Source organism: Anabrus simplex, chromosome 5 (assembly GCF_040414725.1).
Source record: "Anabrus simplex isolate iqAnaSimp1 chromosome 5, ASM4041472v1, whole genome shotgun sequence".
In the NCBI taxonomy this organism is placed as follows: domain Eukaryota; kingdom Metazoa; phylum Arthropoda; class Insecta; order Orthoptera; family Tettigoniidae; genus Anabrus; species Anabrus simplex.
The window spans coordinates 33,431,272-33,456,399 of NC_090269.1; the positions used below are offsets into that span (position 1 = coordinate 33,431,272).

The following is a 25,128-nucleotide window of genomic DNA, read 5'->3' on the forward strand; positions in this document are numbered from 1 at the left end:
AGGGGGCAATTCCAAGATTACATGACACATTATCTCCCAAGGTATTCATTAGTGGCTTTCAGGAATTATAAGTTTATCCCACTGCTACCTATACAACACACATGCCATGATTTTCCTAAATTCCTTTTCAGGCTATGTCTTTTTTTGTAAATTATATCTCACTGGTTGGTTTCAGAAAGTATGCTGGTTCTGTAACAATCTCAGGTTTCTATAATTTCTTCTACTTGGTTGATATTAACTTCTCAGGTTTCATACTGTTTTGAGAGAGTTGTCTTGTTTTTAATCTGCAAATTCAACTAATAATATACAGGATTGTTGGAAACAACATGAACCAGGTATATGAGTGTTAGTGTCATACTGTCATATTGTCATACTGATAAATAATTTGATGTCTCACGCCATCGTCATTTTATTAGCTGTAGAAGTTAGCCAATCATATCGCTTCAGGGGTGAATTCAAATGGGATTTGCAAGTGGGTGGTGCTAAATCGGCTCGTGGCTTAAGGCTGGTTTGACAACACCAATCGAAGAGAAAAGCTTTCTCAGGCAAGGGATTTGAACATGGACCTCCAAGTTGACAGGATTGCACCATAACAAATATACAATAATAATGTTACTTGCTTTACATTCCATAATTACTTGTATGGTTTTCAGAGATGCTGAGGTGCCAGAATTTTGTCCCGCAGGATGCAGCATCCTTTTTTAACCTCAAGATCTACAGCAAGTGTGCTCAAGAACCTAAGATATCTACAAAATATTATCTTCACTGAAAAGTGCTACCTACATGAACTTCAATTCTTAATTCTTCAAGAATGTGTCATAAGTGTTACAATTACCCTTTAATGTTTTTTGTGTGTTGACTTCTTGCCATTTTTGTATCGGCTGATGACGACATGGATATATGTCGAAACCGGTCTCAAAACATATTAAACATGTTGCAACATTAATTTGTGCAACAATTTATTATTGTATTGAATAGGTGGAACATCTTTCTCTTTTTAGCATTGTACTTATTAGTTCAATACGGATTAGTGATGAAGTTTTTAACTTTAAAAGTTCTTTTACTTGCCAGTAAATCTGCCGACATGATGCTGATGTATTTGAGCACCTTCAAATACCACCGGACTGAGCCAGGATCAAACCTGCAAGTTGGAGCCAGAAGGCCAGCTTCACAACTGTATGAGCCACTCAGCCTGGCAAGCAAATATACAATGGTGACACCAGCTAAAACCTATGGTGTGTTTCTGATTGATGCTGATTTCTCGGAATCGTTAGCTGGTAGGCAATCTGTCATTTACAGAAATGTTCATTAAGAAGCGATATGGCATGCGTACAGTCAGCTTGGACTTTCATTGGAACGCAAACCTTCTTCGATTGGTGCTCTCAAGCCGGTCTTAAGCCACGTGAAGATTTGATATCGCCTCACAAAACCCATTTCTATTTGCCCACGATGTGATCAGACTGGCTAACATCAGCAGCTAATAAAATTATAACTGTGCAGGATATAAATTTTTTTTTTTTTTTTGCAAATTATATACCATTATGACCCAAATTTCTAATGCTCATATACCCGGTTCACATTGTTTCTGACCACCCTGTATATGTCACTGTGTATTAGATTACTTTTGAGCGGGTGAGCTGGCCGTGCTGGTAGAGGCGTGTGGCTGTGAGCTTGGATCCAGGAGATAGTGGGTTTGAATCCCACTGTCATCAGCCCTGAAGATGGTTTTCCGTGATTTCCCATTTTCACACCAGGCAAATGCTGGGGCTGTACCTTAACACATTGCAGACCAGGTGCCCTTCACCCCATGCACAGCCCTGTTCCCGGCCACTTTCTAACTACCTCTAAGCTGCAGTGCATGCATTCAAATAAACTGTCAGAACTTCACTAGCTTTTGAAGGACTACTGTGTATTTTTCTAGTGGCCTTCCTGAATAGTTGTTGAAATGCAGGGTATTTCTTGATATCTATTTTGGCTCATAGTTTTTGGAAATACAGGGTTTTTTTTATTAGGGGATCGGTTGGCCAGTACTTCTTCAGACATGATTTCTTCACCTGCCCTATCAATATACACAAAACAATTTATTAATTTCCCTGCTAGTGACATTAGTCCACTTTAGTGTTTTAGGGGATACGTTATGAGAATGTGAATTCTGCTCATAGTATAAGTTTGTCTGTTCAGCTACATACTGAAAAAATTCCTCACCAAACATAAGTCCTGCTACTTGTCCTATGTTTCCTTTATACCAGGAGCACCTTCAAAATCCTCTAGCCTAGGTTCACTGTTGTCCATAACCCAGTTGTCAGAAAACAATACATTATTTACAATATTTAGAATATTTACACTTGTAACACAATTATCAGACTCGTTCTGCGCCACGTGAGTTCCTCACCTTGAAGATAAGACTATATCCTCGTCATCACTCGAAACATTTCCGTTAGAAGATATTTCATCATTGAACTCTAAAAATTCAGCATCATTTAGATATTCGGAGCCTGTATCAGCACATAATCCACGAATAATTTCATCTTTGTCTAAACACGTGCGATCCCCGGATGCTGCCATCTTGCATGGCTCTTCGAACTTTGTAAACACGTTGTCAAGAAATGCAAAGGCAATCTATGATATGAAAAATACTCGAAAAGAAATGCGACTATCGATTGTATAGAACCATACATAACAGAGTTCTATCACACTTGACCTCCAAATAGTTCCCGTATATCTCAAAAGATAGCACTAAAGTTCAGTCTGCTGGGTCTGCTGCTAACACGAGATAACTCGGGACCAGTCCGCAACGCTCGGCTAGGCAAACACGAGTTTTCTCGGGACCGGTCCGCATTGTGTTAATTAATGCCACGGTCGCTTTCTTCCAACTCCTAGGCTTTTCCTACCCCATTGTCGCCATAAGACCTATCTGTGTCGGTGCGACGTAAAGCCAATAGCAAAAATAAAAGATTACTTTTGTTGTTCTTCCTGTATTCAATGAGTACAGCAGCCTCATTTTTCATATTTATACTTTAATGGGAATCACAATCTAGTCAAGAATTATAAAGAACATACCTGAATAAATACGGTGAAAAGAATAACAATGAGGGTAGTCGTGATAAAGATCTGCCGAGGTATCAAATGAGAATCTAACATCACAGCCAATGAGAAGGCCACAGCTCCACGAAGTCCACCGTAACCCATTATGAACTGCTCCTGGAAGTCTATTTTCTTGACACGGTATACATTGGCAATGGCTGTGAGTACCAACACTCCTAGAAAACAGTAATAAGTCTCCATTCTTCTGTACAGAACAAATAATATAAGATATAGGTAAGAGTACTCATTTTATTCATCCACGACCTTCAGTGTATGTTGAAAGGTTACCTACAAGGTTCTACCAGCACATGGACAAGTCTTAATGAAGTGAATTGGGATTTAGAATCATGTTCTTTAAAGTGATCTAGTAATACTCCAGTAAACCAGTAAATGCCTTTAAATGCTAGGAAAATACCAATCAAAGAATGTAATTTACTAACATAGCTTATTCATAACAATATTTGTTTAGGGAAAAATGTATCATTCTTTTGAGTGTTTTCCAAGTGGTCAGACAATATAATATTTAAGAATTAATATACCTAATGAAGGTAGATCTTAGATCTTATTGTAGATAAATGAGGTAATCCACCTAATCAATACAATATAAAATTAGTACTTCAATTTATTTTAATCATGGTAATAGTTTCAGCCTATTGATATTTCTTGAGACCTTAATTATTTCCTCGCCCTCAATCAGGTGCATTACGCACACTTGCTAAACCAGGTCAATTGAGTGAAAGGTGTCTTACGGTGCAAAGTCATTGCCACCTCACTACTTGCCCATGTGCTCTCATCTCCTCTATTTCCTGTAAGAGACTTAAGTTGCCAGATCTTAGATCTTAGATCTAATTTTAACATCAATCTATTCTTAATTTTTCACCAATTGATTTTAATTTTATACAAGTGTTCAACAAATTATGTATAGATCTTCAAGACAGTGATTTATATTTAATGAAGTATACCAATAGATCATAAGAATTTTCAAGTGTTGTGTTACATCCTCAAGACAATGACTTATTTTAGTGCACTGTATATTGATTAATACATCAGAACTATTTTCAAGTATTTTGCTATCTATTTTTATTATACGCATGGCCAATTAGTTTTTTAAGCGTTTTAAGACCTTATGGCAGATGATGGCCTAATATCAATGGGCCGCAACTAGTACAATGATTAAAACAGTTTATTTTAAGAACTAATTTTATATTGCATTGATTAGGTGGATTACCTCTTATATTGTCATCAATACAGAACATAAAAATTATAAACTTTGATGATTCCGATATTGCAATTCTGCCAGGAAATAACATGCTCATGAAAGGTGAAAACAGCAGTGGGGAGAGCGCACACAAACTGAAAACATAGTTTGCATGATTGGAAATTTGTATTTCCTTGAATGTTCTTTACTTTAAAATAAATGCCATGCATGTTAACCAATTTGGGTGTGCACTTGTATGTGAATAACTAGGAGCTGCAACAGATTAAAATACTATTTACATGATCTACTTTCATTCTATATTAATCTTTTCACCCTCTGTCCGACTCGTTGGCTGAACGGTCAGCGTACTGGCCTTCGGTTCAGAGGGTCCCGGGTTCGATTCCCGGCTGGGTCGGGGATTTTAACCTTAATTGGTTAATTCCAGTGGCACGGGGGCTGGGTGTATATGTTGTCTTCATCATCATTTCATCCTCATCACGACGCGCAGGTCACCTACGGGTGTCAAATAGAAAGACCTGCAACTGGCGAGCCGAACCCGTCCTGGGACATCCCGGCACTAAAAGCCATACGACATTTCATTTTTTTTCACCCTCTACTTTCAGCATTCTGCCCATCCTCTCCAGAGTACTTACAATTCTATAACAGTACATAAAATTAATCTTCTTTCTGTTTTTGATACCAGAATATTTTATTTTATCATTCTAATCTATGGTATGTCTTTTGACATAGAACACGTAATGGTGCGTGGGCCAGTGAGCATTACAAATACATGAAGGTTTTTTTAACCTATTCCGATATAATGAAATATACAACCGTCGTATGTTTTTAAGATTTTGTAATATCTGAAGCCATTCCTTTTCAGTTTTGACTCAGTTAAGTTATAACCGATAGGTTCTTCAGTCTGCTGAAACTAATTCTGAGCAATAAATTTATAAACTAACTGCAAGAAAACATATGGTAACAGTATTGTACCTTAAGAAAGAAACAACTTAAAATAGAATTACTGTACATGTTTCATTCGTAAAAAGAACATCAGATTCTATCAAATCCACTCAAATATTTAGAAAAATATAAACATTTATGTTTAGAAAAGTATAAACGAGCGTCATGATGCAATTTCCACATAACTGAACCCATCAACTTCCCCAGTGGTGAAATTAGAACTTGCACACCCTGAACTTGATTAAGGTGCATTTCAATCCAGATTACCTGTCCACTGAGGGACAAATAAACATTTAACTTAAGCCCATAATATTGACTTTTCAAAAATAACTGTTAGGTTCTTCATTCTGTCAAAACTAATTTATGAATAACTAAATTTGGAAATTTCCTGAAAAAGAACATATGATAATAGAATTATACCTGGAACAGAAACAAGTTAACTGAATTAAGTTGCTCCTTTTTCAGGTATAATTCTTTTCTAGATTTGAAAAACTGAAGAAGCTAACAGTTACAATTTTGCTTTACCGAGCTCAATAGGTGCAGTCACTTAAGTGCGGTTAGTATCCAGTATTTGGGAGATAGTGGGTTCGAGCCCCACTATCGGCAGCCCTGAAGATGGTTTTCCGTGGTTTCCCATTTTCACACAAGGCAAATGCTGCGGCTGTACCTTAATTAAGGCCACAGCCGCTTCCTTCCCACTCTTAGCTCTTTCCTATCGCATCGTCACCATAAGACCTATCTGTATCAAAGGGTAGAGAAGAGTCCACCTATTCAATACCATTAGCTTAACATAGTGTCCTATATAATTGGTACACTATTATACATGTCGCACCGACATACACTGGGTCATCTTCAGCCACGATCCTATTGAAAAACATGTGCTCACATATACCCAATAATAAAGAAAACAATCTGGTATGTCTCTTTGTCGATTGGAGGAAGAATAAATATTATATCTTCTACTTTTGAGAGGGGCTGCCTGGCCGAGGCGGTAAAGGCGTGCTCAGTTCGCCCGGAAGGACGTGGGTTCGAATCCCAGTCAGGAAGTCGAAAAATTTAAGAAACAAGATTTCCACTTCTGGACGTGCACATGGCCCTGAGGTTCACTCAGCCTACACCAAAAATGAGTACCAGGTTAATTCCTGGGGGCAAAGACGGCCGGGCATAGAGCTAACCACTCTACCCCATCAAGTGCCGAGGTTACGGATAGTGGAAGCCTTTACCTTCCACCCCTCCAAGGGCCTTCATGGCCTGTACAGAGATGACTTTGCTTTTTCTACTTTTGAGACTACACTGGATCACTTTAATCAATCCTTTGGTTTGTCAGTTTCTTGGTAGGAACTGTCCAAGCCTTGCGATCCTCCCAGTACTTCTTCATGCATGATGATATTCTTGCCCTTTCTTGTGTAGAGAATATTCTAGTTGGGATTTTCTTCTTTACAAGTGTAAAGCGGAAAGTCATATATTTAAGTGTTGTGTTTACTTTTTTTCTTATCCATAGTGCCATCTGGTGTAAGGCCAATTTCCTCAAATCCTCCCTGATTTTTTTTAATCAATCTGCATCCAGTCATACTTTTTTAGCGAGATTGTACTGCACTAGTTGTTTCAGAAGTTGCGAATCTGGCATTCTCAGATTATATTATTATGATGTCCGTTTGGTGTAGCATTTCTTATTTTATATTAAGACAACAATTTCCTTAAAAGGAAAAGTGACACAAAAGTATTGGACATATGTGCAAGAGAAATCAATTTTAATGGGCTCATGTGTAACCACAACATATTTCATCAATGCTTCAAGATATGCCAGTAGTGTTATATTAAGTGTTGGTGTTTTCAAGTTACATTTAATGTTCCTTTCACTTTATAATTTAAGGCTGAAGATGATCCAATACAAGGGTCAAAACTAGTTCCAATGTAATAAATAATATTAAAGCATTATATACAGTACTGAATAGGTGGACCTTCTCATCCTTGTTGATCATCAATACGGACCAAAATGAAATTAATTTCATACGACCTATCACACAATACATATTCTACATCAAAACTTGTGACTGTGAACCCAAAACAGTCCAGTTTTATTTTATTTTATATTTTTATCTTTGATTATACATTTTTAATTACAATCTTCATATTTTCCTCTTTTACCTTGATCTATTTCCTATATTATCTCTTTGCTTAATATAATTAAATATGTATGTATGGTTTGTTTACCAATGAAGCGACAGAGCAGGCACAGCAGTAACGTCCACAGCACAAAACCTGTATGCCACACATGACGGTCACTCACAAGCTCCATCCCCAAGAAAAGGAAGATAATGGCATCACAGGTCGAGCTGCATGTAAGATATTAATGCATTTCAATTTTAAAATGTTCTACACATGTACAATAATAATGTGACATTCTGGAAGGAAGAACCCCTCCAATTCAAATTTCAAAATATTAAAAAAAAATTGCATCCACAATATATAGGGGGAAAGAAAATATCAGTGTTTGTAGGTATAATCTGATCTTTTATGATTGGCCATCATCATCATGGAATATAAATACATATCTATTTAAGAAACTAAAATTAATTATATTTTCTATTACTGTATCTTGATAAATCATGACATGTGGATTGAAAATGGTTTCTTTATTTTCTAAATTTTTCCATATTTCGGAGTCTAGCACATACAGTATGTTCCATATTTTTAGTGATTAAAATCAATATAGTCCATATTTCAGCCAAAAAATATTAAGTTTTATTAAATTAACAGTCCTCTCAATAATGGAGGAACAAATTAACAATTTATAATATAAGCATTTTATGTTTTAATATGTGTAAATTGTAATATGGTTATTGCCTTTATTGTTTCATGGAACTATATTAATATGTTCTGCACGCCATGGACTCTAAAGATTCAGCCTCAACTGAAGTTGCAAAAGCAGAAGTCTGTGACAAGTGTGAGAAATTACTTACTTTACATTCAACATAATATTTCATGTATCAAAAAAGCACTTATAAGGATCCAGAACTTTGATCTGTCATTTTCTGAAAGTTTCAAATATGTGAATAATACTATGGCACAACTGAATCATGGTAGAGCTAAGGTAAAAGCTCCAGAGATAGCAAAAATGAACCGGAGTACCCAGAGAAAAACCTGTCTCGCCTCCGCTTTGTCCAGTACAAATCTCACATGGAGTGACCAGGATTTGAACAACGGAACCCAGCGGTGAGAGGCCGGCCCGCTGCCACCTGAGCCACGGAGGCTCTTTCATACTATACATAACTGTATCAAAATATTGCAGCCATGATACACGTGATGAAAATAAAAAGCACAACTTATATGCCATTTTGTTTCACTTTTCCGTACATCTTGTAGTAATTAGAAAACCTTCAAGGTCAGTTCTTTTATTGCAAATTAATTATATATGTGCATATTATGGCGATAACCTGTATTTTGGTAAAGATTCCGTAGACCCTTCGTGAATGATAGGTTAGAGATCCCACATGGCGCAGCTCGGAAGATGTCATAGAGGTTAGAAATTCAACATGGCGCGCCTTGGACGACATCACAGCCAGCTAAGCGATGCTGCCAACTTACGAATTAGTTTCAAGACGAGGCTAGTGAAAAGATTATTGGTCTAGCTTGGTTAGATCCGGCTTGTAAAGAGACAACTGAGCAGGGGGCAACAAAGTGGTTAACAGGCCTCTACCATCCCACACACATCACAAGGTACAACACGATTAATAACCCTGTGACTAATCAAAATGAACCCGGCACACACTGAAACTATTTAAAACCATGCGATTTTCTCAATTTCAACGAAGGTGACAGCTCTAGCCAGCCAATAGCAACACAGAAAATGGTGGGAAATTTGAGTTTTATAGTGCCTCCATTTTAATTCTTATAAATAAGAATACTTCTAGGGGCCGGTTAGTGGGTCGAGGAGAAGCATTGGTGCCAGGAGGCTCATAGTGAAACGTTGTGCGTGAATAACCTGCGTGCAGCACTCCAGCCTATGAGATCCTTACTCAAGACTAGCAACTCTTAATCGCTCATACATTCTCGCGTAACACGTTGCCGCTATTTTATGCTAGAGTATTCAGCTGTCTCTTTAAATTCAAAAATCTTTTGCATATATTTTTCTTACATATGATTGATCCATGCAGGAAAATTGCGGACGTGGACACATTTTTTTGACGATCGATGCGATAAAATGATAGTTCGAGGAACAATAGAGGGGGGGGAATTTTAACAGTGGTTTATATGAAACATTTTTGGGACCAAATAAATTGAACGATGGAGATGGGAAAATGACAGTTCCGGGAACGATGCATTGAGATTTTACTGTATTATTGTTCCATATCAAATTTAGATTGCCATGTCAAATTATTATGAAAAGAAAAAAAAAAGGAATTGCCTAAAATGTCATCACACAAAAGCCAATTGGAGTTTCTCGGCCACATTATACACTGCCTTACAAAAAAATTGAAGCACCCAAAGGGGGAGGAGGAAACAAAATGAAACTTCACTTGTTGACAGGGTCTGTGTTGTTATTTCAGAGATTACAAAATCGAGTCAAATTTACAAAGAACTTGGCAGTATCAGCCCACTTATCAGTATGACGTTGCACCCCCTCTGGCCTAGATGCATGCACTAATTCTGTTAGGAAGGGTGTCATAAAGCTGTTGTATCATCTCCCGAGGTAAGCTGGCCCACAACTGTTGTAGCTGGTCCTTGATATCCTGCATACTGGCACTGGAACAGAGTTCACATTCGAGCTGGTCCCACACATGTTCTATTGGGGACCGATCTGGGGATTTGCTAGCCACCAGAGTACCTCAATATCGCTCAGACAGTTCATAGAGACGTGTGCCGTGTGTGGACGAGCATTGTTGTGTTGAAAAATGGCACCACGATACTGTCGCATGAGAGGTAACAAATGAGGATGCAGGATGTACCGTTGTGACATCAGAGTTCCCTCAACACTACCAGCCGTGACCTGAAGTCATACCCCATGGCTCCCACACCATGACGTCAGGACTAACACTCCTGTGCCTCTCCAAAACGTTGGAAGAATGGGACCTCTCCCTAGGTCATCGCCATACTCGCAGACAAGGCTCATCCAGGGTAGTGCAGAACTGCGATTCATTGCTAAACACAATATGATGCCATTCATCAGTAGTCATGTTTCCCAGTCATAGCACCCCTCCAAATTCAGCTGTTTGTATTGTGGTGTTAATGGCAGCCTATGTATGGGACAGTAATTCCCTAGTCCAGCTGCTGCTAGTCTCCGACTAATGGATGACATTTGGCGTGCGCAGATGTGAGGTTACAATGTGGTTGGTGCACAATACGGCGATCCTCCCTTGTGGTGGTCAGACTATGTCGACCAAAACCTTGACGATGAGTATGCCTGCCCTCACATTTCCATGGAGTCAAATTTCGGGCCACTGTCACATCCGAATGCCCCACAAATCTGGATATTGCATGATTCAACCAGCCAGCTGAATGGAAACTCATGAGACCCCTTTCAAATGTAACAAGGTTTAACAGCTTCATTTTTGATTTTTATAATAATAATAATAATAATGTTATTTGTTTTACGTCCCACTAACTACTCTTTTACGGTTTTCGGAGACGCCGAGGTGCCGGAATTTAGTCCCGCAGGAGTTCTTTTACGTGCCAGTAAATCTACCGACACGAGGCTGACGTATTTGAGCACCTTCAAATACCACCGGACTGAGCCAGGATCGAACCTGCCAAGTTGGGGTCAGAAGGCCAGCGCCTTAACCGTCTGAGCCACTCAGCCCGGCTTTTGATTTTTAAAAAACATGTATTGACTATAAAATCAAGCAGCAAATATTTAAGAATAACTTAAATATTGTATTTAAGCAGTTTGCTTATTCATTACACATATAATTTATTAAATCTTGTACATGTTTCTTGCCCTAAGGGACATCGTCAGCTAAAATAAATCACACAGTATATCAGATACAAAAATTACATTAATAGATTAGTAAGACAAATGAAAACACACTTTTATACACAAGGATATTAAAAATAAAGTATTTGCAAACTTGAATAAAGTTTCAAGTCATATAGTAAAGAAAATTATGTGAATTGTTCATTAAAATTCTTGATGACAAAGTTCGTAGAAACTAACATTTGTATTCATAAAATCATAAGATGAACATTGATGCGAGTAAAAAACCTTTGATTTAAAATATTTCTTGATAAAGAATCCTTAAGATCTTTGGTAGAAATTCCTTTAAATTGCATTTACGAATGAATTCTTCCAGATTCCAAGTCAACATGGGGCCAGAACAGTAAAGTTAGTTGTAGAACTGAATAATGTTCAGTCTGAAATTAAAAGAAAACTAAGTATAAGTGAAGAGAGATAGAAGATGAAATAATATATATGATCTAAATTGCATTACTTACTTCCCTGTTATTGGCATTAACATCTTGAAAACTTTAAATAAAGGCCATTTATTAAACATATACAAGTAAATATACATTCATCTGGACCAGAGGAACAATTCGACAGGTATATATAAACAATCTTTCTGAGAAGATTAACATCTTATATGAGGAATTGATTAAAGTGAAAGTTAGAAAGAAATGTCAAACATTAACGTGTCACATACTCTATGACACTCCAGTCGTTCCTCTGCCCAGTACACGCCCTCCTACTTCCCCTCCACACTCCCCACTCAACATAGCTACTACTTGAATATTGAATTTTCACGACCGCATTGTAATTGAAACAGTTGGTTGGCCATTTTTGTTCTGTACTTAACATCTCTTCCACACGTACTACATATACGTAACACGACCTAATACGTTGAAAGTCTGTTTCGATAGCTACTACTTGTTTGAATTCAGATAGACACATACCTCAGCAGAGGTGAGTCCTCTCTGTCATATCGGGGCCAGTAACAAGGAAGTAAGTAATGCAATTTAGATCATTATATTATTTCATCTTCCATCTCTCTTCACTTTTACTTAGTTTTCTTTCAATTTCAGGCTGAACATTGTTCAATTCTACAACTAACTTTACTGCTTTGGCCTCGTGTTGACTGGAATCAGGAAGCGTTCAGTCTTAAATGCAATTTAAAGGAATTTCTACCAAAGATCTTAATGATCCTTTATCAAAAAATATTTTAAATCAAAGTTTTTTTTACTCACATAAATTTTATTGACTATATGACTTGAAACTTTAATCAAGTTTGCAAATATTTTATTTTAAATGTCCTTGTATATAAAAGTGTATTTTAATTCATCTTACCAATCTATTCATGTCATTTTTGTATCTGATATATTGTGTAATTTATTTTAGCTGATGATGTTCTTTAGGGGAAGAAACATGTACTAGATATAATAAATTATGTATGTATTGAATAGATGGACCGCTTAAATACAATATTTAAGTTATTCTTAAATATTCACTGCTTATTCCTTTCAAACTCTGTTAGGTTCTGATCACGTTGTCTCACACGAGTATGCAGCATATCCACATCCTTCACAGTGATCACTCAACATCTGATGCTGTTCACACCCACCTTATATACCCTAAACACGAACCACACTAACACACTCTGGCAGCTATTTTACCTGTCACAGAGAATTGTAACTGTAATAATTTATATACCCACCAATGGTGTGCACACGTACGAAGTTACATTGACATCCGCCTATTTCTTCTGAGTGCTTCAATTTTTTTTATCAGGCAGTGTAAGCTTTAGGGTGTTGTTGCTCCCACTGCTCCCATCAAAAGTATAAGCACTCTTTCAATCAACAGACTATTGCAGTTTATGAATAAGATATCCAAAATGGTAAATATACTTAAATTTACCTGAGCATCTTTGTAAAATACTTCACTGTAGTATAAGACTTGCTGGATATGTTGTTTAAAGCGTAATGGGCTTGTACTAGTCCGCATATAATAATACTGTAACAGACAATAAGGGACATGATTAGTTGACTATCCAATTACAAAATGATGTTCCAATAAAACTGTCCATTTACACTTTCAGAACAAGTTTAAATGATACTGTATTTGCTATAAATTGTCCAAAAAGCTGCTTGTCACTTTCTGAACATAATAAAACTACACATTACATAAATGGACAAAAGTACCGGGAGGGGTTGGAAAGTAACTAGATATTAATTAATGGTTGTAGAATTTTTAATATCAGTGGAATCATAATGAAAATAGTATTATATGTACAAGTCATGAAATAGTATTTGAACTTTCATTCATCATAAGTACAGACACTGGTCACGATAGGGGGTATATTCAACAATAACAAAGATGGCTGACTGTCTCTCTGAAGGAGCGAGCACAGATTGTTGACTCATGCTATGAAGTGTGAAATTCCATTGTTCTTGTTCAGAGCAAGTAGTGTACGGTGAAGACAAGGAATGCCACAATCCATTCAGAGATGATAAAGAATTGTCACTTGAATCAACTGACCATGGGTGTGGCTAACCTCATGCCATTATTTATTTATTTAGCGTATGATGCTACAGTTGAGAATCGACTATGTACAAGTTCTTAACTGGCACAAAAAAATAAGACTCCATATACTTAAAATATATAGGGGCCACTTGGTGAATATCCTCGATGGAACCAGCAAAAGCTCGCAGAGGGCAGTCCTTCAGAATGTGCAGGATGGTTTGCACTTCAGCACCACAGTCACAAGCTGGAGAGTCTTTCCAGCCCCACTGATGCAGTGTATCCTGTTGGGTGTGGTCCAGGTGGAGTGAGGAAGGTTGAAACCAGGCAACTCTGTAGTTGTGTCCCTGATGTTGACAATCCCATGAGTGTGTGATTGAGATCATTCGTGTTTCCATATTTCATCAGGCTTGAAATGTGAATTAACTAATTCCTTTGCCGTCTTCCAGGCAGGTTTCCATGACTTGAGTCTGTCTTATTTTCTTTAATTCCAGGTAGAACATAGGACCTCAACGAAATTTCTCCAGCTTGTTCTATCTGCTGCCAATGCTTTTACCTCCCTCTATGTCTTGTTAACTCCAGCAATCTCTCTGTCTATGGTTCTCTTCAAGGTAATCCTCGGTCTACCTTGTGGATTCCAGCTCAATGCCTGCCTTGTGATACTTTCTTGTGGTCTTCTTGGTCTTCTCAGGGTGTACCCAATCCATCTTCATTTTCTTATTATTTGTTCCTGTAAGGGACTTTGACTTGTGGCCTCCCAAAGGTCTTTGTTTGAGATGGCCGTTGGCAACCATATTCTCATAACAAGGTACCTCAAAGAACAATTTATAAAAGTCTGTAACGTTGTGGTAATGAATCTCTTGCCATACTTTGATGGAATGTTCTGTCCAGCGAGTGATAAGTGCAGACATACTTTTATTGACACATCCGTCCACATATATGGTCTACATACAGATGTATATTTACGGTTACCAAGCCAGCGAGGTTTGTTCTATAAGTTTTAAAATGTAACCAAGAGATGTCAGGAACTATCTGAACTTCATTTTTATATAAAAAATGGTAACTCACTCCTGGAATAAGAAAAATAAAACACACCTCACTGCGTGTTATCTACATATATAATAAGAGTTTTGTCTGTATATTGCTCAAAATTTAAAAAAGGATGGTATTTCTGTGTCAGTCATGTCCATAGTAACAAGGAAATGCATTTTTTAATTTTCCGTAATGTCTGTCTGTACATGCATCACGAGAAAACGGTTGAAGAGAATTTAATGAAAATCGGTATGTAAAGTCCGGAAATAAGTGGCTACAATCTAGGCCATAAATAATCTTTTTCACGCTGAGAGAAATGGTAGTTTAGGGGAAGGCTTAAAATTCTCAAATATTTATGTTACTAGTGGTCCTATCTTAATGAAAACTGGTATGTAAAGTTCTAATATAAGTCGCTACAATATAAACTATAAATAATCTTATTTACTCTGAAAGAAATGGTAGTTTAGGGGAAGGCCTAAAATTTTATTCGCAAATATTTATGTTATTAGTGGTCGTATCTTAATGAAAATCGGTATACAAAGTCGGAGAATAAGTCGTTATAAAAAAGGAGATAAATAATTGTATTCACACTGAGTGAAATGGTAGTTTAGGGGAAGGCCCAAATTTAATTCTCAAATATTTATGTTATTAGTGGTCGTAGCTTAAAGAAAATCAGTGGACATAGTTGGGAAATCAGTCACTATAACCTAGGCTGTAAATAATTGTATTCACACTGAGAAAAATGGTAGTTTAGGGGAAGACCTAACATTTAATTCTCAAATGTTTATTTTATTAGTGGTTCTATCTTAATGAAAATCGGTATGCGAAGTCAGGGGATAAGTCGCTACAGTCTAGGCCATAAATAATTTTATTCATGCTGACTGAAATGGTAGTTTAGGGGAAGACTTGAAAATAATTCTCAAATATTTATGTTATTAGTGGCCGTATCGATAAATACCAAATAACTAAAGTTATATAGCCGTAAATTTCCGATCATTTATTTCTTATACATTGTTGCCGTACTGACTATGATCAAAGAGATATTCATGAATTTGGATTTTTGTTACTAAGTCCATATCAGCGCCGAATCACGAGAACATGGGTAAACTGAATTTAATGAAATTCTGTATGTAAAGTCGGAGAATCAGGAACTACAGTCTACGCTATAAATAATTTTATAAGACGCTCTAATATCACAGAATTGAAAGAAAACTAAATGTGAAGGCCTACAATACAGAAAGCTCATAAAACTTATCAACAATAACATTACATTGACCATTGTTTGTTGTGATGTGCTTTGTATCTTCTGTTGCCACTCATCACCATTAGATAGGATTACTGCTGCGTAACGAGTTTTAAAAATTTGCTGTACATTGCACCAACACAGATATGTCTTATGGTGACAAGAGGATAGGAATGGGCTAGGAGTGTGAAGGAAGCGGCGTTGGTCTTAATTAAGGTACAGCCCAAGCATTCACCTGGTGTGAAAATTGGAAACCACGGAATGCCATCTTCAGGGCTGCCGACAATGGGGTTCGAATCCATTATCTCCAGGATGCAAACTCACAGCTGCGCGCCCCTAACCACATGGCTAACTCGCCCGGTTGTACTGAGAGTAACAGCCTGCCTGAATATTGGCAGGATGTAGCAGGGAGTTCAATAACTTTCTTCTTTAGCATGCCATCCCTCTGGTTCATCATAGCATTCGAGCTATTCAATCCCTACTCTGAGGCACTAATTGGAATGAGCAGTGTGCACTAAATAATGGCAGAGGAGTTTTCACGGCTATCTGTGGTCTGGTCATTCCAGCACTGGGACTTTGAACTGTTAGATCGGTACCATAGTACTGTTCGTTAAGAGTGAGAAAATATGCGGGTTTTCATTTTTCCTGCTAACGATTTTGTAATGACCTATGTTGACCATTTAGGAAAACCAATAAGTCAGTCTTTCTTACAATCCCGTAGCGAAGCACGGGTACATCAGCTAGTTTGTAAATAAATATGGCAGCAGCCTGGAGCGGAGTGGATGACTGGCTTGAGAACATTGATGTTGAGATTCACTATGAAAGTGTGCGAAGTGAAAATAATTCATCTTCAAATTATATTGGTGAAGGTGAATCTGATTCTATTTCTGAAGAGCCAGTGGCCTAATTCAAGATTAACACAAGGTACAACAACATCAACAGGTAGGAACGTCAGTAATGACTGGAAGTGGGAACTTGAAGCTAATAAATTTACTGATGTCACATGTAAGCCAGTTTGTGAAATTCACTCTGTGGTAAAGAGTAGGTTAGAAGATAATCCAACAGAATTGTAAGTGGTCAATGAATTTCTAACCCCACAGTTTTGGGATCACGTAACAAAAGAAACCAATGCTTATGTCTAAATATCTTGCATCTTTGCCAAATTTCTCTCATACCAGCAATATTCCCTTGACACCTCAAGGTCGATATACTGGCTACTACTGATAAAAAATGGCTCCAACTCAGAAGAAATTAAGAGCCTTCCAGGCAATGCAGAGTGATATAGCATGGGGGATTCTGCAAGGATACCTCATTAGAGTACTTCAAATGAGGCTGCTTTGGATGTGGACACCTATTTTTTTAGTGTTTATACACAAGAGGACTTCTCCAAACCATAAATGTATGGTGGAATGCAAAAGTTCTTTATACACGTGTAACATTTGTGCATATAATCATATGCATTTCCTTAAAGTAACTGAAAAAAATAAATAGTATGTAAGGGCACAAATTTTTCAAAAATAATTGGTAGGTCAAAGGGTTAAAGGTGCAAGAAAAGGCCATTACCCACATCCTGAACTGAGGAAAATGTGATGAATGTGAGGGAAATGCTCAATCACAGCCTGGTTAAATGAAAATGTCAGGCAGCTCACGAAAGCGGATTTGCAAGGGACATGGTATGGAAGGTATGAAAGAAACAATTACATTTCCACCCATGGAAATCCATCATGTGCAGCACCTGACATCAGAAGACTGCAGAATGCTGGGCTGGCACGAGGACTAGCCTCAACTGTTTCAAAACATCCTGCGGAGTGATGAGGGCTTATTGAATTTTGTCACTCACCACCAAATGTCATTACTGGGCAGAACACAATCCTGGTATGATGAAGGAAAAGATGCGCAGTGTGGAATGATGGCCACAAATGTCATTGGACCATATCTGTTGCATGTGACACTGCGAATGTGGAACACTAGCAAAGGTGCTTGAAGATTATTTATGGCCCATGGTGTCTGAATGGGAGAAAATCAAAAGACATTTCTTTCATGCAGGATGATACACCACCACATTTCACACATGTGCGAACGAGATTGGATGAAAAATTTCCATGACATCAGCTGGGGCAATGCGAACTTCACAAATGGCCTGTAAGAAGTCCATACCTCAAACCCTGTGACATTTTCCTCTGGGGATGGGCAAAGAATGAGGTCTAACAGATGGAATCTCGCATATTAGAAAAACTGAAAACATAAATCTGGGACAGGAAGAGATGGTGAGTGCCTGTACACCACACCCAGGAATATGGAGTTGAAAAATGATTATGATGATGATGATGATGGATCTGAGACATTATAACCAATGGACCACGCGACTTTCTCCAGAAGACTGTGGAACCAATTCCCAACTGTTTAAAGAAATTGGTAGATGCTTCAGGTATATTTATTGAATTTTGAAGTATGCATCCGTATTCCCATGTAACCATGTACACATAACGTTAATTTCAAGTCAAATAGAGATATGAACTTAGAAAGGAACATTTAACGAAAAGCAGTCCAAAGAGAAGAAGAAGAAGCACTAAGAACCTTGCCTTGGTTACTTGAGACACAAATATAAAATTAATAACTGGGACGTTAGTGGTATGCTGTTTGGTGCGTGCGGAACAATCACAAATTTCTCTGTGAATATTTCCAATAGGTTTCAACTACCTATTTATGTTCTGCAAGATATGTCAACTGCAGGGCTGCAGAAATCTCGGGTGCCAGGTCACCGCGGCAACTGTGTTTTTGCTACTTGCCCCTAGGTTTTGATCCCCGAAAAATATCTGCTTTCCTTATTCTCCTACCCATCAATCTGCAACAAAAAGCCCCCTTAACATATGGCGTGATGTCACTGAACAAGCTTAAAACCACACCATGATCATCTCGAAAATAAACAACTGCAAGACCAAAGAGAATATATATTTTTCTCTGCACAGGACCATCGATGTATATTGAAGAATAAGAGACTTGCCACTAAAGGTAGTGGAGATGCTGAGGTGCCAGAATTTAGTCGCACAAGTTCTTTTACGTGTCAGTAAATCTACCGACACAAGGCTGACGTATTTGAGCACCTTCAAATACCACTGGACTGAGCCAAGTTTGAACCTGCAAAGTTGGGATCAGAAGGCCAGCGCCTCAACTGTCTGAGCCACTCAGCCCAACATTGACATTAGAAATGGAGATTTTGTGCGATTTGATGATGTGTAATATGAATGTAGCTGCAGTAAAGGAATTTGATACTGCAAGACTGTGGTCCAGTGGTTTTTTAGTAGCAAGACCACAAGGCACATGACCATGCAAGAATTAGATCATTATTCAGATAGATCAACTGAATTTTGTAAAACAAAGCTGACACTAATGTTTACAGTTAACAGTTATGCTCTAGTTCTTTAATTTAATATTTCTGGACAGTTTAAATGCCAAGATTACAAAAAGTAAAACCCTGGTCAACGCTACGTAGCCCAATTTGATTCTTTATAGGTATCAGGTTGGTGGGATTCTTGCTGGTTCCTAAACTTTTGGGTTTTCTCAATTCAGAGAAAATGTCTGCACCCCTGGTTAACTGCAATTAGTATTCACTCCAAATTGTACAAAATCATCTGTTTAACTTAAAAGTATTTTGAATAAATAAAATTCATCAGGGGTAGCTGCCTGAAAATACTGAATATTGCAACATTTTAAAAATTCAAATGAAAATTTATTAACAATATTTTATTATTGTCCTTACAGATTAATCAGTAGGCCAAATCTTTGTGATTTCCCTTGTATTAAGACAGCTATCATTATGGATTTTCTCTCATTCATATTCCATTTTCCATAACTGAATCAACAGTAACAACTGCTGATCTATCAACTAACTTTAAATGAGTATAAAAAGTTCACTGGACTATTATAATTTGCTATGTGTGTGAGAGAAAATTTACAAGCCCAAAAATGCACATACCAGTTTTGAGAATTTACCTGATAATTCCTGAAAAATGAAACAGCTCTGCAGTGAGGTATGAGAGGTAGGCTATGCCAAGCACAGCCAATGGCTCCACAACTGAAACACAGAAACAGGAGAAGTAATCGATAAACAGAACTGCAATTTGGATAATTTTTCATCCGTGTAGCCCTCAGGTGTATGAAGATTAGTTACAAGAAATCCAAGTAATTGAAGATACACATTAAAAACTGACTATAAATATAAAAATAAGCACACACTAATTGAAATATCCTACAGAACACCGTATATCCGTTACAGGATTCAATTATATAGGAATGCTTGGTCCAAAAGAAGTTGACATTAAATGCTAAACAGCCAATGAAAAGTAGATTTAAAAACACACATTAACCAGTGAGGAGTCATGTCAGAGTTATTTGATGGGTCATGCACGGTCGATTTGACCGGGATGTATAAAATACCAGTTTTCGTAGCAAAACGCATTGTACATTAAGGAAAAACATGCCCATGAAATGAAATACCAGTTTTTCTTGCAAATCACATTGTATTGTGTAAGAAAAGTATTTCCATTAAATAAAATACCAGCTGTTGTAACAAAACAAGCTGTATTAAAGAAAAGAATATCCATAAAACAAAATACCAAAATAGCAAAACACGTATTATTAATGAAAAATATATCCATGAAACGAAGTACACAGCAAAACATGTTATATTATCAAAGAAAGCATACCTATGAAACAAAATACCAGTTTTTGTAGCAAAACACATTGTATTATTGAAGAGAAAAATATCCATGACACTCACAAAACACTTCTATACCAACAACAAAGACCGTGGACAGCAAGTGTCAGGAGTCACACACGGTGTAAAGGACCGTATAATACGGCAACATCAGGAGTCATGCACGGTGGAAACGACCAGGCTCACAGAAAAAGATTTCCTCTCACTGACTGGTGATGAAAGGGGAGAACAGCGAACATAAGCACATGTAGTGGATGAGTCCACTGAAAGGTACAGGAAGGGATGAAGCTTTATACCATGAAACTATTTCAAAAGAATAAAAAAATGTACATGCCTAATCTAAAAGACCATGATGCAACCCCTCGCAGGTTAAAGTGAACAGTACATCATTAAAACAAACATGCTTGAAATGAGTGAATCTAATTAACACAAGAGTGAAATACCGTATTTACGCAAATAATCCCCACACTCTAACTTTAGGAAGACTGATTTTGAAAAAAAAAAAAAGCCAACAGTGACGCAAATAAAACTTGCACCACAATTTCGTGCCTCAATTTTTTTTAAAAACATATGCGGGTATTATTCACGTAAATACGGTAATTCCTTAAACATTCAGAAATTGCATTACTTTTAAAGCTTGCTGAAAACAGGGGAACTCCTTTCTATTTTGCAACTGAGATTAATCTCACAGAAACACTGGAATAATGGAGCATAAACGGCGTGGAAAACTTGAAGATCAAGAGAAGCCATGAAAAAAAAAAAAAAAAAAAAAAGAGACCTTAGAGAAGGAGCCTAAAAACACAAATGAAATTTATTTCTTGCTGTACATACTAACCTCGGCAGTCATTAGTTGTTCGAGTGACGAGAGCACTGATCAACCCAAACACAACACCGACAGCTGCACCACCTAGACTTACAGTGAAGAATGCCAATGTGGCGAGCAAATACTGCTCATTGGGTATGTGTGGCATCTCACAGAATGTCACCATTGTAGTGTATAAAACAACCGTTACAGCATCTGCAGACAATAACAAAGTACAGACATCAATGAAAAATGTGCACAAAAGTGGCTGTCAAAAGTGGCAGGCATTTAACAAAGATAAAATACTTTTTGACTGAGACACTCTAGAAAGCTTTAAAATTTTTCTGAAAATAAAACTTTGTACTGGAAGGTGAAATACTATATGAAAAAGTGCTTTGGAGTATGGAATGCTCTTCCCAAAGACATCAAGGATGCTGCATCAAAAAGTATATTTAAAACCTGCTACCAGCAGTTCCTCGTTAAGTGCTTCCAGCAAGGTACAGTACCTGTATGAGTGGAACGAGTGATTGTGTGTGAAAATGATATGAGATTATTGCACAATAAATTTAATATTGGTTTAATATGATAATTTAAATTAAATTGAAAACATTCATATTGTATTTATGAAATAGAAGTAGTCTAAAAATAGCTAGTAGTAAGTACAGTATTTAACTTAGATTTAGTCTTGCAAGGATACAATTAGTTAAATTTCATTTAGTATTTTTATTAAGCTTACTAGTATTTTTACATTCGTATTTCTTTCGTTGTGTATTGATTTTTTTCCCCTCAAACCTGTATTATGTAGGCAGTTACTTTTTCTTTCATTCTTCTTTGCATGTATATATTCATATTTTTGTCTTAAAAATTAGTGTTATTTGTAGTTCTTGGTATTTTAAGTTAATCAATGTCATTGTATGGAATAATAACAATATGTGTGTGGTTAAGTGTAAGAAAGGGCCAAGAGCCCTAACTTCGCCACAGAAAATACAGGCTTTATCTATCTATCTAACACTAAGTCATCTATATAAAAATAGATGCATTTTTCTTATACCAAATAATTAAAATACATGTCTCTTAGTTAATTCCTGATATTACCAAAAACAAAGCTTGTGTCTGCCATTATAAATTCACTACAGCTCCTTCCGTTGAACAACACCTCCTAACTGGATTTTAAGTGATACACTCTTATTCAACCTCACTTATATGATCTCTTTGATACTTCTTAGCCTGGTTTTAAAGTTGCCTTATTTATATAGTGTATTTTCCCTGACACTTCTTAGTCAGATGTTACTGTTGCCATTAAATTTGTTTATGTACCAGTTGGTTGTCTTAAGTTTAGTAAAACCTTATGAAAGGTGAAATTACATGTTCATTTACTTCTGCAAGACATGCTTTTATTTTTATAGTGTAAAGAAAGAATAAGCAAGCCGACCAAAAGAGATTTTTTTCCTTGTCTTTTTACAGTCTTTTAGTAAGTGTGCCACCATCCATATACTTATTACATAAAATGCATTGGTTTACCTTATTATCTTCTCTTATGACTTTATTGTTATATAATTGTCGAGCTCAGCGGCTCAGATGATAGAGCACCGGCCTTCTGAGCCCAAGTTGGCAGAAATCACGTCAGTGCTTTTTGGGCTTGCAGACCATGGTCCAGGACAATAAAAAAGCCTAAGTGCTATATCCAAGTTGGCAGGTTCGATCCCAGCTTAGTCTGGTTGTATCTGAAAGTGCTCAAATATGCCAGCTTTACTGGCATGCAAAAGAACTCCTGTGGGACAAACTTCCACCACCTCGGCACCTCCAAAAACCGTAAAAGTAGTTAGTAGGATGTGAAACCAGTAACTTCATCATCATCATCATCATCATCATCATCATCATCATCTTAACTCCCATCAACCACTAAATTAATTATCCATCTCCCATCTTCCTATTAGTTAACATTCCAGGCCTTATTATGTTTTTAAGACTTATTTTACAGAATTCTACCAGCCCATCTGGTGGCCATGATTGTTAAGACGTGAAGTCTATATGGTCTGACACTGTGGTTAGTTGGTTTGAGTTCCGTTGGTCGAAAAAATTTCACCATTAGAATGTTGGTCGGGAGGGTAGGGGAGGTGGGTGTAAACAATTTCTAATCACTAGATTGCGTGCCATAAGACTGGATGAAATTCCAAACCTCTCCACAGTGCTCATGTGGAGTGAGGGCATATGATGCTGTTGCTGGTGATTCGTCCACTGTATGGGGACATAAAGCTCTGAGCAGACCCCTTGGTGCTATTCGACAGGAGTAGGCTATGTCCTGGCACTGGGTTTCACCTTCTCTCTTCCTACTATCATATGAAGCGGTCCATTCCCAAACTCGTCTTATCCACCATAAGTGATATTTCAGGAAAAGCGAAAAACCTGTAATTTCTGTAATATAAGTCTCACTTGTTTAAATTTATTACGACGCGTTCAAGTCCAATGCCATAGGGTTGTCTTACTGAAGAATTATAAATATAATTAGTAGAACGTCAATAAATTACATTTGTATTTTGGATAAGATGAGTTTTGGAGCATCCAAAATAATCAAAATATATTACCTCACACAACTTATTTTAAAACAAGAAAAATGAAAGAATTGAGAATATAATGTTGTAATAAAACTCACCAGTACACTAATACACCTTTTTGCTATCAGTATAATGATATTCACTAATAAATTAAACACAGCAGTGTGATTTATCGTATTTACATCCTATCCATAGTATTTGGAGAGAATTCTTCCTTTATAGGCTACACTGCACTCACAATAGAAGTAACTTGAACAATAAAACATCACTTTGTTGTTAATCAAACTCTCAAATCTGTTCCCTTCTCTTGAGATCCATCACAAAGAACTTCTGTTTCTTCAACAAGATTGTTTTCGTCTACAGAAATTGAAGTGAAATGAAATGGCACATGGCTTTTAGTGTCGGGAGTGTCCGAGGACATGTTCGGCTCGCCAGGTGCAGGTCCTTCGATTTAACACCCGTAGGCAACCTGCGCGTCATGAGGAGGATGAAATGATGATGGAGATGATACATACATCCAGCCCCCGTGTCAGTGAAATTAACCAATGATGGTTAAAATTCCCGACCCTGCCGGGAATCGAACCCGGGACCCCTGTGACCAAAGGCCAGCACGCTAACCTCTTCATGTACTGTCAGAATGAGGGATGAGGAAATAGTCCCTTGCAGAGAGAAAGTAAGCAGAGTTTAATCCAGTACTCTCTTTTGTTATTCATTTTTTACGTTGCACCAACACAGACTGGTCTTATGGTGATGATGGATAGGACAGGTTAGGACTGAGAAGGAAGTGACCTTGGCCTTAACTGAGAAGCAGCTCTAGCATTTGTTTGGTGTGAATAAAAGGGAAACACCGGGCGAGTTGGCCGTGCAGTTAGGAGTGCGCAGCTGTGAGCTCGAATCTGGGAGATAGTGGGTTTGAACCCCACTGTCGGCAGCCCTGAAGATAGTTTTCCGTGGTTTCCCATTTTCACACCAGGCAAATGCTGGGGCTGTACCTTAATTAAGACCACGGCCATTTCCTTCCCATTCCTAGGCCTTTCCTGTCCCATCGTCGCCATAAGACCTATCTGTGTCGGTGCAACATAAAG

The 25,128-nt window shown here is 37.4% G+C and overlaps 1 protein-coding gene across 1 annotated transcript in view; it reads right to left on the reverse strand.

Moving 5' to 3' along the window:
* The window catches only part of LOC136873702 (probable Na(+)/H(+) antiporter nhx-9), a 120,594-nt gene that overhangs the window by 22,659 nt on the left and 72,807 nt on the right, over window positions 1-25,128 (reverse strand). The window contains exons 9-13 of the mRNA XM_067146832.2: window positions 21,522-21,704; window positions 19,963-20,044; window positions 13,092-13,187; window positions 7,460-7,581; window positions 3,061-3,260 (exon numbers count right to left, since the gene is read on the reverse strand). Coding sequence (XP_067002933.2) covers window positions 3,061-3,260; window positions 7,460-7,581; window positions 13,092-13,187; window positions 19,963-20,044; window positions 21,522-21,704 — 683 coding nt within the window. The remainder of the gene's footprint in view (window positions 1-3,060; window positions 3,261-7,459; window positions 7,582-13,091; window positions 13,188-19,962; window positions 20,045-21,521; window positions 21,705-25,128) is intronic.